At 40.2% G+C, this 17788-nt stretch overlaps 1 protein-coding gene across 20 annotated transcripts; it reads left to right on the forward strand.

Moving 5' to 3' along the window:
* Window positions 1–430: 430 nt before the first annotated feature.
* pou2f1b (POU class 2 homeobox 1b) lies at window positions 431–17782 on the forward strand. Of its 20 annotated transcripts, none has more exons than XM_072444694.1 (15): window positions 431–546; window positions 4953–5018; window positions 5284–5375; window positions 5884–5979; window positions 7083–7262; window positions 8804–8927; window positions 9005–9096; window positions 9183–9350; window positions 10925–11066; window positions 11167–11312; window positions 11402–11587; window positions 11662–11776; window positions 11844–12138; window positions 12221–12297; window positions 12416–17782. In XM_072444694.1, the coding sequence occupies exons 1-15, from the start codon at window positions 501–503 to the stop codon at window positions 12664–12666; spliced, it is 2076 nt and encodes a 691-aa protein (XP_072300795.1). In that variant the 5' UTR covers window positions 431–500; the 3' UTR covers window positions 12667–17782. The 20 variants fall into 20 exon arrangements, with proteins under 20 accessions (XP_072300795.1, XP_072300797.1, XP_072300812.1 ...); XM_072444696.1 differs by having other exon boundaries at window positions 11405–11587; XM_072444711.1 differs by having other exon boundaries at window positions 11405–11587; window positions 12419–17782.
* Window positions 17783–17788: the final 6 nt, after the last annotated feature.

The raw sequence follows: 17788 nt of genomic DNA on the forward strand, positions 1-17788 counted from the left end.
TGTTCCTCCACACTCTGCTCCACACACTATTCCTCCACACTGTTCCTCCACACTCTGCTCCACACACTGCTCCTCCACACACTGCTCCTCCACACTCTGCTCCTCCACACTGCTCCTCCACACACTGCTCCTCCACACTCTGCTCCACACACTGCTCCTCCACACTCTGCTCCTCCACACTGCTCCTCCACACTCTGCTCCTCCACACTGCTCCTCCACACACTGTTCCTCCACACTCTGCTCCTCCACACTCTGCTCCTCCACACTGCTCCTCCACACTCTGCTCCTCCACACTCTGCTCCTCCACACTCTGCTCCTCCACACTGCTCCTCCACACTCTGCTCCTCCACACTGCTCCTCCACACACTGTTCCTCCACACTCTGCTCCTCCACACTCTGCTCCTCCACACTCTGCTCCTCCACACTCTGCTCCACACTGTGTTTGTGTGAGCGCGTGTAGGTTGAGGCTCGGGGCTGGGATCTCGGGTTAAATATTCAAAATGGCGGACGGAGGAGCAGCGAGTCAAGATGAGAGTTCAGGACCAGGTAATGATTACAGCATTTTACATATTCATAGTCATATTCAAACTTTGTTGCTCGCAATTTACCATTTGCTGGATGCAGATGAAAATGATATTGCATTTCTGGGTTTAATGGTAATCGGTGCCTTCGCAGTGTAGACGGAGCTAGCCAGTTGTAAATTGATAGAGGAGGAAACGAGCTATGCAGTACTGTGGCAAATTACATGGAAACATGCCTCCCCCTTTGTGTGATTAGATGGCTGTACGTCGCTGCATATTCATATATCTGCCGACAAATACAGTTTAGCATATTTTATTAGTAATCGTCGACGTGACTGGGATCCATACATGTCATATTCAGATTTTTCGGTAACGCAATTTGACTGATATGAAGATGCTAGCACGCTAGCATTAGCTCGCCTGCTAACACTGGGCTTTGTGTTGATGCACACACACACACGAAGCGTTTGAAAGGGCTTTGCATATTCATTTTGTGAGCGGCGCAGTGAGAGCACTTGTCTGTTTAGAAGATATCCGAACACATGTACACACGAACATGTAATGTTTAATGTCATTTAGATGCGCATTGGTTCTCTCCGTGTTTTCATGGCAGCATATTCCCCTGTCTTTTGTGCTACAGCAGGCTGTTGTGTTATTCATGCGGGCCCGCTGAGGCAGAATGCGGAGTTCAGCATATTCCCGTGTCCGCTGAATCTTATCGGTGTGGCAGCGGCAGGACAACAGCATTTGTACCGTGCACAGTTGACACTCTTTACCGCGGCGGTAGTTCATGCCGACAGTCACTTGATGGTGTGATAACTAATAAACAAGCTAACGCGGTCCTCGCGTCTGCTTTATAGTTTTAAATCAGATTAATTTAACAGGGACTAGTGTTTCTACAACTACTTTAGATTATAACCAAAAGTTGGTAATTGAAAAAAAACTATATAATGATTGAATCTATCTTTATGGTCTGCTACCCATCAACTACCAAAGTTTTTGTACTGACTGTACCTGTGATTCCCCCAGGCACAGGGAGGGGTGCAGGGGCCCACTTCCGGAGAGCCACAATAACAGGCAGGGCATAGTCTGTACTGGATTCAAGGCCGGGCAAGACTCAGCTTGAATGCGCTCTTTTTAATGAACATGTGGAAGAGTGAAGGAAGCTTATGAACAAAGTAATATTAGGCAAAGTAACTGGTTAGTAGTTGCATCAAAGTGGAATGAAAGTACTAGTAAAACTTTATTCAAACAGATTATTGAATATACTTTACTTTGTGCAAGTGAAGCAAGTAATACACATTTTACTATTTATTTAAAAACAAAAATCAATGTAATGGCTTCATCTTTCAGTCGTCTTCACTTCATTGCTTCTCGTTTAATCAGTTTTACAGTTCCTCCCTCTTTCTAGATTTGTACTTTCGTCATGAATATTCATTACTGTAAACACAGTTGCTATGAATAATGCATCAATTGCAGTAATAAATTCAAGACATGCCGTCCCTGCGTACTGAGAAGGCTTCCATCATGAAGGCTCCCGTCAGACCAGACTTTCATAATTTCTTACTTTGCTGGATGTTTTCTAAAGTGGAAACATAATTTTTATCATTTTAGTGTAACTTTTAAATCTTAAGGAGTGCACGGTGGAAGAGCGGTTAGAGCTCCTGCCTCCCAATAAGGAGATCATGGGTTCGATTTCCGGGTCAGACAAACGTCACATGATCTGCATGTCCTCCCCGTGTTACAGTGGGTTCTCTCTGGGTTCTCCGGCTTCCTCCCTCCGTCCAAAGACATGTGTTGGGTAGAAATGGCAACTGAAGTGCCCCTTCCTTCACTCTTCCACATGTGATTGAAAGAGTGAATGGTTGTCTCTGCCATTGCCATTAGTCACCACATAGCTACCCATCCTCTGTCGTGTTTAAACTAAATACACATTTCCAGATCCTCAGTGGCCTTAGAGGTGTGGGACTGTTGAGCTCCATAGAAAAGTTACAACTACAGAATCGTCATGAACAAATTACAAAATCCATAAAACGATAGTATTCAATTTGTAGACATTATTATTTTGTTAAAAAAATGTTTGTTCTATATAATGATTAATACAAGAAGTTGTTTCAAATTGATTAGCTAGTATGGAAAAATGTGGAAAGATCATACAAGGACCACAAATGTATCTGTTGTTTTTATAGCGTAGTTATTTACACTTTGCATTTTAAATAGACTAACCAAAGGCAGTATACACTTATTCTTGTTCATTTTGTACCATCAATGATGTTTAAATGCAACAACATAATTCCCTGTTGAGTCCACACAAAGGGACACACACCACAGTCTTGCAATTAAATAAAACTGGTGAGTCTTTAGCATATAGCCGGTGCTGAATGTAGATGTGCTCATTAAGTTTAACTCTGCTGAATTCAGTCAGACTGCCTGTATTATGCTGTTAATGAGATACATATTTTAAATTCACTGCACAAGCTGAAGCATTGTTCCACACCACGATATTTGCAAACCAGTCAACCATATAACTTTACATGTTTAGTATGTATTTAAATGTTTCAGGCTGTCACAATGTTTACATGCACTCCAAGAAAACCGGGTAACTGGCCTACTCTCCTCTCATTCAATAGCTACAAAATGTCATCACTAATGCTATTGATACATTTCTAGACACCCCTGAATGTCGCTTAGTCCCTCGATCACACCTATTTGGTTGTTTGAGTTGCATGTTGACTGGGGCAAGTGTGTTCGGAGCGTACTTGAGTTACCTGTGTGCATGTAAACTTTGTGACTGTTTTGAAATTAAAACCAATGACACTGCCTTTAAAATCAGGCCATACATTTCATATTTAACCTCTCTGTTATGGATGTCCCTACAGTGTGTAATAACAGCAGATGAGATATTAGATCTAAAGTGAGGAAAAGTCTATCCCATTGTGTGCTTAAGTCCAATATGAAATGGTTGGAGTGCACTTGCCCACAGTCTTAAAGTCCCAAAACCTTTAACTTATTCAAGCACGACATGGCCAAAAGCTTTCCGTTCTCTGCAGCTCCACCAGACATTTAAATTCTCTGGACACCTGTGCCGCACCAGCAGGAATGATTTGTCCTCTTATATTAACCTTCTGAGCAAGGGGGGAAATGAATTTAAAAGCCCGCCGAAATGAAACGCTAATGGAATGTTAAGCTAATCTAAATATGCTAATCCCCCAACACTTCATAAACAGTGACTGCAACAGCCGCCACCCACTCTTTGGCTGCTCGCAGAGGAATGCTGTGGCCACGGGGGGTTCAGTAATGACGGCCCTGTGAAGGATTAATGTTGTTTTATTTCCGATTGAGTGTCACCCCCCTCTCCCAACTTCCCGGACCCCGCTCTGGTCAAGCGCCGTCTGATTCCTTCAGATGCTTAGACACTTTATTAAGGGAGTCCGCCTTGCTAGCATGTTGACACCTCTGCCGACAGTCCCCACACTGCATTCTGGGCTATTGCTGTCCCTCTCCTTGCTCTTAGTTAATTACTTTTTAGCTGTGCACTTTTAGAATAATTGGTCCTGTTCTGCTGTATTCCCTCCCTCGACTTCGCTGAGTTTGAGCACTTTTTTCCTCCTGTGTCGCTCTTATTCCCCTGTTTTTTATCGTCCTCCAAAAGCCATCCAATTAATATGCTAATGAGCTGATAAATATTTATAGGGGTTTAAATTATGCAGAAAGCTTTCAGAGCTCTGTGTGAAATGCGTTGCTCGCAGGACTTCAAAGCCTTGCATTGCTAACGAGGCAGAGGCAAATTTGCATACGACTTTAATCAGCTGAATACTGATTATGCTTCATTATGGAGTTTGAGGAGGGGAGGTGCAGGTGGTGGTGGAGGCTGCCAGCTGCTCTTGTCGTTTGTTTCATTCCAGCAAAAGAGAGAGAGAGAGAAAGCGGGTGAACTTTTTCAGAAGTACTGACAATCTTGGCATGCCAGAGAGAGAGAGAGAGAGAGGGAGAGGGAGAGAAAGCGGCAATGTAGAAGAGGTCGAGCTATAAGAAAAGGAAATGGAGAGGGAAGGCGCGCTGTTTGCCTAAACCTGGTTGGCTTTTCCAGTGTGCGTTTCCCAGTGCTGCTCAGTGAAGCGTGAGCTGGACAGTGCCACTGTGTCTGTATAGCACAGCTTGTATTTAAGTCTGCTCGCTGACCAGTGGAGAGTGAAGGCAAGAGGAGTGGGAGGAGGAACTGTGCCGGACAGCCTGTTGGCAGGCTCCTCCGGCTAAGTTTCAGGGCTCCTCAGTCATGCTGGAAAACACAGGTGGAACTAGAATGGGTGAGTTGTGTTTATTAGTGTTCAGGCAGGTGTTTGACTGGGCTGTGTTAAATATTAAATGAATGTGTCATTTGTATTTATAACAATGTGTCAACTTGCTGCATGTTTTCTGTGCTTTTCATAGATGTTAAAGTGAATAATCAGTCAGGAACTACTAAATGTGCAATGGACAGCAGTAACGACAACAACGGTAAAAATAATAATAATCATGACTTCTTTTCATTTCTTTCTTTTTCACTAATCATATTTTGAGATATTGGGATTACAGTTAATTAAATCAAACACACACATTCATATATTTTTAAAACCTGCCTTTTCCTCAGCTTGTCAACAGGTAAATCTGATTTTTAGGTTGTCGATAAACATTATATTGACAATTGACTGTGCGGATGATTTTGAAACAATTTGTAGTTTTGTAACATCAGATGTGTTATATTTGTTTGACTTGTCTGTAGGAATCCACAGCAATGGATTAGACTTTCAAAGGCAGACGATGTCAAATACAAGTGCACTCACAAATGCACATGCACAAGCCCTCCTGCAACAGGTTAGTGTCCGTTTTTTTGTCCTGAAATGGCAATTATCTAAAAAGACCACACGTATTAAAGAGAAATTCAGTGAAGTTTAAGTAACATATGCCCACTTTACATAGACAAGCGCACAAGCAGAACAAGTTCATTTAAATTAGCCACTCTCTGCCAGAGTTGCCTGGCAACAAGGCAGATTAATCAACCCTGTATGCTAATTAGTGCTCTGCGGTTGCTCGGAAACAGATGGTAGAGAATATGCAAATCTATGCAGAATTTACATGCACTGCATAACAGTTATTTTAATTAGCTATTCTCAACTTGGCCTGCTCTTCCCTTCACTATGAAGGCTGCAGGGTGTTAAAACTGCCGATAATTGTATGTTCCTTCGCCTTTTAATTAAAATATTCATTTCCTGAGAAAAGCTCAGCAGGTAACTTTTACATTTTCTTTTTAGTGGCGTTTTCCACATTAAAAGATTCTCTGGTTAAATATTTCTATCTAAGTTCCATGTTTTATCTCTGTTAGTCTAAGTCGGAAGACTCGAGTGCTCTTCCGACCTCCGTCCAGCAGAGTGTCTTGCCTCAAACACAGCTAATGTTGGCCGGAGGACAGATAGCTGGAGTAAGTGGTTTTGAGTCAACACAGCCAATCTTGTGCCAAAAGCGAAACCAAATATCACTTATCCATGCCTGTTCATCCTTACATAAGTATTTTATGTAGTACTATTATGTTCAAGCCCTATGTTTATAGTCAGGGCTTTGGGTGTGTGTGAAAGTACACTTGAGTCTATAGAGGTGTGTGTACTCTGTGTACTCTGTGTACTCTGCATGTGTGGGTTTACACAGACATCTACTCTGCATGTGGTATTGTGTTTGTACATGGCATTGGCATCAGTACAACTGTATATAATATAACCATTTCCCTCATGTCTCAGCTGCATGAGTCCTCTGTCTATTTGCCTGTCAAGAACCATCTTCATAGTGTTGCCACAAGCGATCGAGGCCAGGACGCAAACCTATGACGCCGAGGTGGTAACTACCATGTATGGCAGGCAGAGGTGTCAAACTTTTTTCACTGAAGGCCGCAATTTGAAACACAAAGTGCGGAGGGCCACAGATGAAATGACATTGAAGTGAATCATTGTAAATGTTGCATTTGATGTTGTTTTGATAAGCCTCCACACTAGGCTTGGAACATTAATATTACGTCTGTATCTCATCAAAATGTGTGTTATTTAGGTTATCATAGCAGAATATTTCCAATTTTACAGTAAAAAGTAATAATTTCTGTTGTTTGGGCCAATTTAGCTGGAAGCCGGAGGGCCAACCAAAATTGGTCTGAGGGCCGCATATGGCCCCCGGGCCAGAGTTTGGACACCCCAGATTATGGGCAACGACGAGAAATAAAATAGACCAATGATATCATTTCAAAAAGATTTCTTTGGGTGATAAGCCCCTTGAGGCGAACCATCTAATTTGTGAGAGGGTCCTCAAAATTACAACAGAAAAAGACCGGTACAGTAGAGCAGGCATTAAAAGCGTTGGAAACAAACCAAAACATAGATACTTAAAATACAAAGCTTTAAATCTAACAAAAAGCCTCTACATTTTGCGCATTGTGGCAACATGAAGTCATGTAATGTGAATTTTAGCATTAAATTTAAGTATGAATAGCCTGTCTATGTGAGATTGTCTGATTGTGTGGTTTTCCTGTGGACTGTCCAGTTGACCCTGAGTCCAGCTCAGCAGCAACTGTTGATCCAGCAGGCCCAGGTGCAGCTCCTGGCAGGACTGGCAGGACACTCGGCCAGTCAGCAGAACAGCACCACAGGAGCCAGTATCTCCGCTTCTGCAGCTACTCCTATCACACAACTGCCCATGTCTCAGCCTATCCAGATCACCCCTGTAAGTATGAAGGTTTAGTGTTTTCATCACCAAAGCTTTTATTTTACACTGAATTTATGTAATACAATTTTTGCATTTGAATAATGTCTGTGTAATCCCTCATTCGTCCAGGCGTGTTCCATAGTAGAAAAAGCTTCAGTTGTAGTCATCTGGACTCAGTCGAAACGTCTATTTTTTCTAACTGAGTCCAGATGACTACAACTGAAGCTTTTTCTACTATGCATTTGAATAATGTTTTAAACGCCCAATCAAGTAAAAACATATGTATTGAAAATGATGTTAAAAAAACAACCATGTTTTAAAAATCTATGGTACATAATACAATGCTTTAATATTCAGTTTGTACTGTTTTTAAATTTCTGTGTATGAAAATACAATGTCTTAAAATTCACTTTTGTTTAAATACAGCTGTGTTTTTTTTAAATTTGGTGCAAAACAATTCTGTGTAAAACCTGTTTCACATGAGCAGAGTCCTGCTACTTCATACCTTCTGCTTTGCTTTTAAAATTTTATTTATATTAATAATCAAAACTTGGCTGATGGAAAGAATGATGGCGTATGTTACTCATAAGCGCCCTCTTGTGGCTTTGAGTCGTCAGGTTGTCGATACTTGACATAGAGCAGTCTCAGTCTCTCATTTAATCTTCACTTATCGCAACAAGACTAAAAGCAAATATCACCTTACATTTTCTAACACTATTTTAAGAATTACCTGCAGATGCTTTTCGAGGCTAAAATTTATCTCATGAAAAAAAACACTTCCCTTGGCTATGTTTATTTTCCTGCTCTGTGTGGCACAGCACTTGTATGCACACTTATATATCCTTGAACATTTCAATTCTGTCTCGTCGCTTGATGGTATTGAGGGAAGTTTAAATGAGGGACTGAGATGTTTCTATGTCACGTATTGACAGCCTGACGACAGCTCTATAAAGCCACAAGAGGACGCTCCAGTATAGCGTACGCCATAACTCGTTCTAACGGCCAAGTTTTGAACTAAACATTCAATAATATATTAATATAGATACAATTATAGACCACATACTCAAAACATTATTTTAAAGTCTCTTTCATAATTTTAAAAGTAAAGCAGAAGGTATGAAGCAGCAGGACTGTGCTCATGGGGATCAGGAGCTCGACTGCTTCAGTTTGGATTCAACCTGAAGTCAAACCAAAACCTTGAGACACTGAAAATGTTTACTCTGAATTTCTTGTACCGAATTAAAAAACATCATCTGTATTTTAACAGTTAATTTTAAGACATTGTATTTTCATACACTGAATTTTAAGACTTTGTATTTGTATACACTGAAATTTGTTTTGTTTTTTTGCATTTTCTAACAACATTTTTTGACATAATTGTCATATCAATATTTTTTACTTGATGGGATGTTTTAAAAATTCTGTTCATATCATTCAAATGCAAATAATTCAATTACATACATTCAGAGTAAAATAAGAGCATCAAAAGAAAAGAACCTTCATATATAAGCCTTGTGACCCCTGTGGTTTCCCTGTTAACATTTTTTTTGGTGATATAGAATCACTTTTCATTGCAGCAGCTACAAACTCTGCCCCAGTTTGTTTTGGTCCAGCCAGGCCACCACATCACTACACCTCTGTCCACGCAGCTTATCATCTCTCCAACACAGCCGGGTCAGCAGGGTCTGTAAAATTGGTGTCAGGTCCATAAAAGATTTGTTCATTTGTTCATTTTTTACATTTGTATCGTTCGTTCTTAGGTATATTGCAAGCCCAAAGTCTTTTAACTCAACTACCTCATAGCCAAGCTAACCTCCTGTCGACTCAAGCAAACATCTCCCTCACAACTCAGGTTTGGAATGAAACCTTGACTTATTCCATTATATTGTGCTTTTTTCCTGTTGGTCCAGTAATTGGTTATTATATTTTATTCTACAGCCTGCAACTCCGACCCGCACAACCACAGCTACCACCAATATTGTCCACAGTCAGACCCCCCCAAAGCGGTTGGATACCCCCACCCTTGAGGAGCCCAGCGATCTGGAGGAGCTGGAGCAGTTTGCAAAGACCTTCAAACAACGACGTATCAAACTTGGCTTCACCCAGGTGTGTATATTTCTCAAATATTATTATATTATTATATATTAAACTTGTATAACAATCCCATCCTTACTGTATTCAGTACTACATTTAGTCGGTAAATGTCTTGACTCCATCTTAGTCTGTGTTTAGCTCTTTGTTATTAGATTGCTTCAACCCTTTTTAGTATTTTGTAGCAGTGTACTATTATAGCCAGCACCCTCTTCGCTTCGATGCTTCAATTTTGTTTAATCAGTTCACTTTAATTAATTAACTTGGCAATTGGGCATTTTATTTCATTTAGACATTTAATTTAAAAAAAATGTTGCGGGCAAACTTAAGGGTTCCTCCCTCATAACCGTCACTTACACAGCTTTTGCGGTTCACTCACTATGTTTACATACACGCCAGGAAAAGATTTCTAAACTGTATGTAAATGCAGGAACTGAGACATCTGTCTACAGCTCGCTCAGTCCACGCTATGAACTGCTCTTTTGAAGTGTATTCACTCATTCTTTTTAGATCAGCAATGACAAATTATGGTCCCTCCGCCATTTCTGAAATGAATTGTTTAAGGCAAATGTTTATTTGACTATATTTGGGATTAAATTATCTTGATTTAAAGCAATTATAGCTACAAAGTTTTATTGCTAATGGTAAATTCTGGACACCAGTTAACATTCAGAGCTTTTCAGCTTTTTAAAATGAATTGACTGGGACAAAAGTGGTCTGACTTGTTATCGGGTGTGTACTTGCTGTACTCTGTCAGGGCTGCTGCTAGCCATTTCGGGGTCCTAAGCAGTAATGCTTAGTGGTGCCCCTAGGCCCCCAATCCCCTTCAAACTTGTAAAAATGCATACATATATGTAAATACATTGCGAACTTTTTCTTTTTAATTAATTAAAGCTATTTAATTTTATATAATGCTTGAATCACAATCCTAAGGGGGTTTGGAGAACATATGTGTTCAAACATTCTGTATTCTGGTGCATTTTAGCTGTAATATTATTTGTATCATCACTCTGTTCATTATGAATGAGTTGCTAAATTTCCTTGCTCTGCCTCTGCTCCAGAAGCCCAGCCCTTCTGCAGAACAGATCATGGTTCTAGAAGACCCTAAAGGCTGCAAACTACACTTTCTGTATCATTTATGAAACATAATTTTGACTTTTGTAAGAAGTGGTGCAGCTGGATGCATCATAAGTCTTTTTTACTTTTCTCTTTTTCATGGTTTCTAGTTAAATATGTGGCAGATTTTCATCATCTAAAGACCGTTTTGCTCTTTGTGGATCAAAGAATATGACCCTGATCTGCCTGTGTCTGTTTAAACAGTGGCTTGTACAATGAAGCTGCCCCTGCGCATCTCCAACTCGCTTTGGAGAGTGAGAGCAGTGATGTCACTCGAGTCCTAGACTTAGTTTTAAATGATACACAACTAAAGACAAAGTAGGCCTACTATACTCTGTTTTAATTGCAAAAATAACAATGCAGCTGCTGCACATATAGCTTATTCTCCTTGCTGAGATGTCATGTGTATAACCTTTATTGTAGTTGTATGTGCACAATTTTTTCTTATTTTAATTGTATAATTGTTTTCTCAGGGTGATGTGGGCCTGGCAATGGGGAAGCTGTATGGAAATGATTTCAGCCAAACCACCATCTCACGCTTTGAGGCCTTGAATCTAAGCTTTAAGAACATGTGCAAACTCAAGCCACTGCTGGAAAAGTGGTTGAATGATGCAGGTTTGCCTCTAAACCTCCTTGTTTCTGTACAACTGGATACATGTCGCAGCCCCCGTCTTTACCTGGCTCCCCTTGCTTTGTGTCTGTGCTGTTTGTGCAGAGAATCTGTCGTCCGACCAAGCGCTGTCCAGCCCCAGTGCGCTGGGCTCCCCAGGCATGGGCATAGAGGGCATCAACCGCAGGCGCAAGAAGAGGACCAGTATTGAGACCAACATCCGAGTGGCCTTAGAAAAGAGCTTTCTAGAGGTAAGTTTATAGGTGCACTACAGTTTTCATTGAGCATTTAGTTTGACTTTGTTCTGACTGGAAATCTCTGGCTTCTTTGCCTATTCAAGCAGAACCAAAAACCTACCTCTGAGGAGATCACCATGATCGCTGACCAGCTGAACATGGAGAAGGAGGTTATCAGAGTATGGTTCTGCAATCGTAGACAAAAAGAGAAGAGGATTAACCCCCCTAGCAGTGGAAGTAATGGAGGTAGCACGCCCATCAAAACCATTTTCACACCCAACAGCCCTCTGGTAAGAATCTTCACCAATACTTTGCTTATTCACCTTTTTTAAATGGCAGTTTTTGATGGAATCTGTCGTTTAAGGTGGCCAGTACAGCGAGTCTTGTGAGCAGCCCAACTATGAGCACACCCACCACTCTGACGGTAAACCCTGTGATCCCCCTCACCAGCACCAGTGTCTCCTCTTTGCCTTTCACAGGTCTGTATTTATATCAAACTAAGTGTCCTGAACTGTAAACAATGTATCTGACTGTAAGCTTTTTAAGCCACTACAGTTGGAGTCACAAACACTGCTTCAGTCATTTCCACAGCACCTATTGTAACCACGGCGACCAGCTCTCCATCCCTCAGTCCTTCCCCTGTCATTCAAGCCACAGAGGGCAAAGTGGGCTCTCAGGCACACACTGCGTCTTCCATTGCCACTTCTCTGGAGACGGGCCAGCTGATGTTGTCGGCACTGCACGGGTCCGCTCAGTTACCCACCACTGCTAGTTTTGCTGCCATGGCTGCCGCGGCTGGATTCAACCCTGGTCTGATGGCATCTTCACAGTTTGCACCAGGGTCTGTTTTGGCTTTTTTTTATTTTTTTTTTTTTATCAAAATTATTCCGTTATGTCTTATCTAAATGTCTCTGTTTTTATAGAGGGGCTCTTCTCAGTCTGGCTCCTGGTAGTCTTGGTAGTGCGCTCATGAACAACAGTACACTAGCAACAATACAAGGTAACCCTAAACTAAAAGTTGTTGATCATTTGTTGAATTAAATTTTTTTCAGAATTGATCTATTATTTATAATTTCACGTCATTTGCAGCCCTTTGAAAGTTGTTTTCTTTTATTCAGCAGCTCTGGCCTCTGGCTCAATCCCCATCACTTCTCTGGATGGTAGCAACTTGCTGTTTGCTAACACCAGTGCCGGTAACACGTCCAACCTGGTGACAAACCTGTTCCTGCCCCAGAACCTGTCACTTCTCACTCAGGCTAATCCAGTGAGTTTATTGTCTGCTGGGGCAGGGGGGCTGCAGGTCACCACTGACACAGGAGCTGTGCCCGTGCAAGCCTCTACTATTACTACTGCCTCCAAAGCTCAGTGAAGCTGGCCAAGCTGCGTCACAAACAACACCCTATTACTTATATCGTGCACTACTTCTGTCTCACTTTGTAGGTAATAGGGAGGTCATTAATAAGAAATGTGCTTCACTAACCACCGTAGATTCTTTTATTCTCTCTATTTAACTTTTGCTGCCACCAAAAACAACCTCAATTGATATTAGGGTTGGAAATTTGTGTTTCTAAATCTTTTCTAATATATTTTCTATTTTTTATTTTTCCCCAATGGTAACCATGTAGTTACTGTCTTGTTTCACATGTTCAGGTAGAAATACTTCATGGTTATAGGCCATGTATGTACAGAATATCATCTGAACTCTCCTGAAACAAGTCTATCTTTTAAAAAATATATATATATTCACCAATCATCTGACATTATCACATTTTTGGACTTTGTTATAAACCATATCATGGTTGTTATGCTACCATACCTATTTAAATCTTCATAACATTGTAAGTTGCAAGATAAGTTAACTATAATCTATTGTTTTAAAATGTGGTTATAAGGCTTTAAAAACAAGTAATAAGTGGCTGATATAAAGGTTATCATTGCTTTAAGGGTCAGAGGGACCAGGTTTGGTTCTCTATCTGGAAACACTGAGTAACGTTGCCTTGGTGGTCGAGTTTCCACTAAGCCTTGTAAAACAAAGGTCTAGTTGCAGGCCCTGGACTCTTGACCGATGAAATGCTTTAGGAGACGCTGCAACAAGCAGTCTGTTTTATAGTGGGTGACTTGTGTTGAATGGTGGCTATTTGTCAAGATGTAGATTATTTTAGGTTTCAAACAGAACGTCTGTAGTGCTGTCTTCAACTTGGACATGCACTGAAAGTCCAATAACTGATGTAGGGCTTGGGGATGATTTTTGTCATACCACAAGGGAGTGCATTGGCTTGATAGAGGTAATGTATTGTATTTTACTTTGTGATAGTAGTACCGTTCTATCTACTTGTGCACAGTATCTGTACCAAAAACTGGATTGATAAGCTGCAGTCTGTTGTGTGGAAAGAAACTCTCTTGTCTGCAGTCATGTGACTGGCTTACGTGCTTTTAAGATATACCAAAAATATTTGTTCAAATATTTGCTGTTTGTAGTTGGGGTAGCTTAGTCTATTTATGATTACAAAATCTTTCCTTGTCAATTGAAAATAGAAATGCAATATTTTTATGACGATTTTCCAAAGATTTTTTTTAATTGAGTGTCTCTGAGCATGTCCTAATTGGCAGCCCATATGACCAAAAAGCGAATGGTTTTAGTTCAGGTTTTTTTTTTCCTCAAATATTTTGTTTTTCCCTATAGCCAAATGTTGATTGCGTGTTCTTTGATTTCCCTGTTTTGACTGAAAAAGGTGATTCTACTTTTAGTTTTCTACTGTTCAGCCATAAACAACAGCTTGAACCAAAGTGGTTTTCCTCAGTAGCTGCTGTGCCTGTCCAAGCACACAGGGGCTGTTTCATTTTCCTCAGTAGGTGCTGCTGGATAAAGGTCACAGAAACCTAGCTTTACCAACGTGCTGCTGGAGCTGTTTAGAGGCCTGCATGCTTTCTGATAGCTTTATGACTACATCCTGTAAATCAGGTTTGGTGGTTCAGACCCCTCTTGTGGAGACTCAAATTTGTAAATCCATATTTACCACTCCTCTACAACCGCACCGCCATTGAATACCAGCATGTAACCTGAAAATGTTTTATTTAACCTGTAATACCTGCCAAATTATCTCTGAGCTGAAGCCCACTGTAAAGTAGCATTACTCTGTTCCAAAGGTAAACCGTAGTGGGTATAACCTTATGCCTGTAAGAAAAAGAATATCTTAATTTTTTATGTACTACTTTTTGACTGAATATACCTCAGCAGCACTTAAATATAAGATTCACCTTCAGACATTTCTGTGTTTCGACTCATGTAGAATGTATCAGTGCAGATTGCCGTTAAAGGCCTATCCTGATAAACCACACATGAACCATAGGAACTGTGTGATAATCGACTACTACTATTTCTAATACTACTATTTATGAGAGATTTGCAGGACTAATGGTTGTTGTTTTTCCTTCTTGCCAAAGGTCGAGCCTTTCTCTTTGCAGTTAGGCAAGTGTCTAGTTCATATTGCTGGCTTTCTTTTTTAGTCTTCTGTATCCTCACAAGTTGAGTTACCATTACCATCATAGGATGTTACTGAGATATTTATCTGTGGAATTAGAATGGATAACCTTTTCTTGATTCTATACATACAATTATATATAAGCGCTTGTAAGATATTCATATTTTATACTCTAACCATTATGTTATCAAGACTGAATGTAGTGTTGTCATATTTACACAAAAATCCCTAAAATCTTCCTTTTTTCTTCATGAAATCTCTCGAGACCAAAAATGACACGAAACATCAGACTGAGTAGTTTGTGCGTTTGACTTCCTCGTGTTGTGTGAAGGAAGTTTGTCTGCCCTTCATGATGAGGTGAGGCTGAAAAAGTAGACTCAGTTTCAGAACCAGATCAAGAAAATTATTTGAGTTGATGTGGACTTAGTTTGCTGTTTTTGCAATGCTTTTGAATATGCCTTTTTTGTTTTGTGAGAGGACAAGATCACTGGCTTTCTTTGTTAAAAAATTAACCTTATCCTTTATGCCTTATTGTTACAGAGACATGAGCATTGTAGCATTGTTGTGCGAGTGTGTGTGAGTGTGTTTGTGTGTGAGAGCGTGAGCGAGTGCACAGGAGAAATGAGCTTCTTTCCAGCTCTTTGAACTTTGCTGGTGCGTCGCTATCACTGAAACACTACAGTGTACTGGGCATTTCTGATTTTGCGATAATATGGCTACCTATGTTTTTAGATGTAACAGGAAGAAATTCTGTGAGAAAAGCTTTACTACAAATTCCAGCAAGTGTGTGTGTGTGTCACTGTCTTTGTGTGTATTGGAAGTGCAAGCTGTAAATCTGCGTCTTCCAGCAGGTTTCAACAGAAAGTGGCAAGACAACATTTTGTGTATAAAGGCTGTTCCATTGAACCCTAAAACGATGACATGATGATTTTATGTGTCCTAACGCTGATTGGGTCTAAACTAGCTTTAATGCCTTTTCTGCTTTAGTTTGTTGCTAGATTTAAGGGATGCTAGTTTTGCTAAAACACAGTTTGGTAATGCACCACACTGGTTGGTTGTAGTGTAGAGTGCCGGTAAGGCAAAGGATGTTGTATACCTCATTTTTTAGCTCAAGATTGAGTGAATCCTGCTTTAATCTGTATAAAACACGAAAAAAGAGTTTTTAAAACTCTAAATACACAATAAATATATACGAATAATACAAGTTATAGCCCATTCCTACCTGTACTTTGTCTTGTTTTCAAAAGGCCACAAGAGGGAGACAGGATACACAAACTGGATATTGATCAAATCCTGCCTTTTATTCCTTTTGCCTTATTACTGTACTGCATTCATTATTTATTGTTCTCTTTTTAAATTTATCTTTACAGTTTATGCGCTCTATCTTTTGTTTAGACGTCTTTTTGAGTTTGACAATCTTTTTATTGTGTTAGTTCTGACAAAGTACAGGTAGTTTTGTGACTTCACATGAGTGTCTCAGCCTGCTCTTGTTCCATTGCGGTAACAATATTTTAACCAAAGACTTTTGAACTTGATTGTATATGAGTGACACTGTCTCGCCCATCCCCGCACTCTGCTCCGCATCAAATGCCAGCTGCCTTTGCGCACCACAGTTTTCATCATTTATAATGTCTGCTCCTTGTGCATGTGAATGTCCACAAAAAGAATAGATAAACACCAGGCCAAATGCTCTGTGGTGTTGCTTGTGCAGTGGTTTCAGTGCCTGTGGGTGGGGGTTGGGGGAAGTCTGACAGCGCAGAGAGGGCTCTGAGACACACATGTAGTTGAACCAGTCCGATAGAAGCTGGGTGATGTTTGCTAATACACACTGAGGTTTTTTTTCCTGTGCACACTGTACATGCTCAGGACTCAATGTCTTTGTCTGTCTTTGACGCTGTTGGTTCCACTTATTTTTCCCCACAGTTCTGGACTTATACATTGCGTTGTGACTTATTCTTTCACGTCTGTGGTCTCTAGACTTAATTGTCCCATTGCTGTCTCCACTCTCTTCTTTGTTTTGATGTTGCATCTCCTGACAGACGGATCAGCTGTGACACTATGCATCACGGTCCTTTACTCTGCATGGACTGTGTCCCTACGGCCCCAGCCAATGGGCTTCAGTGACACTTTGTTTAATGCTTTATTTCAAGTGAGGTTTTATGATCTCATGAGCACTATCCCAAAGCAAAAATCCAAATATTTAACTTTTGACAAATGCAGATACCAAAGAAATCTTTACTTTCTGTCTGTCTCTTCCTTTCTGCCCTGCAGCATGTGTATTAAGAGACAAACCCAGCACTGGCTTCAGTCCTAGCCTCAGTAATTCCAAAGCTTAGATGTATATTTTGGTATATTTCTGAGATATTAACTTGTGTGAGACTGTCTGTTGAACTTTGTCTGTTATCCTTTTTCTGTCACAGCATGGAACTAATTACAGAACTGTCTTACTCTTGGTAGGTTTGAGGATATTTGTATTTTTGTATGTTTGGGGTGTCGTGTGTAATATCAATTCAGTCCAAATGACCATTGCTTTTAACAAACTGAAATGCCATACTAAATGTACATACTGACTGTATCTCCATCAATGCTTTCTGTAACACATTAACTTCATAAAGTTTGGGGTGTTTGTAACGAATGTGTTCCCATTTACTGTTCTCATTTTTGTTAATGAGTGACCAACCAGGACATAATTCTAAAGAGTTCTGGTTTCCATCATTCACAGTGGGACGTTAATCCTACCTGAACATGAAAAAGGAAAAACAAAAAAAAACTGGCAAACTTAAAAAAAAAAAAAAAAAAAAAAAAAAAAAGCCTGCCTCCGACTGTGGTGGCGTAAAACTGAACGATTGTGTAGTTTTTAAGTATGTGAACCAGGATACGTAATAGGTTTTGATGCATTTGTCTGCTGTATTTTTGTTTTTATACACATTTAAGATAATCTTTTACTGTAACTGTACAGGTATCTTTTGTTGTAAACATCATTAAACCATTTTTCCAAGTGTTTTTGAT

This window comes from Eucyclogobius newberryi, unplaced genomic scaffold, assembly GCF_026437365.1.
Source record: "Eucyclogobius newberryi isolate DKJ021-1_F unplaced genomic scaffold, fEucNew1.0.hap1 SCAF_14, whole genome shotgun sequence".
Lineage (NCBI taxonomy): Eukaryota > Metazoa > Chordata > Actinopteri > Gobiiformes > Gobiidae > Eucyclogobius > Eucyclogobius newberryi.

Bases quoted from the DNA above. Each gene is read 5' to 3' on its own strand.
- pou2f1b (XM_072444689.1), top strand. From the start codon at position 501: ATGGCGGACGGAGGAGCAGCGAGTCAAGATGAGAGTTCAGGACCAG. The intron at 5,019-5,283 runs GTAAAAATAATA...ACTTGTCTGTAG, and splicing joins CAGCAGTAACGACAACAACG to GAATCCACAGCAATGGATTA. The intron at 8,928-9,004 runs GTCTGTAAAATT...GTTCGTTCTTAG, and splicing joins AACACAGCCGGGTCAGCAGG to GTATATTGCAAGCCCAAAGT.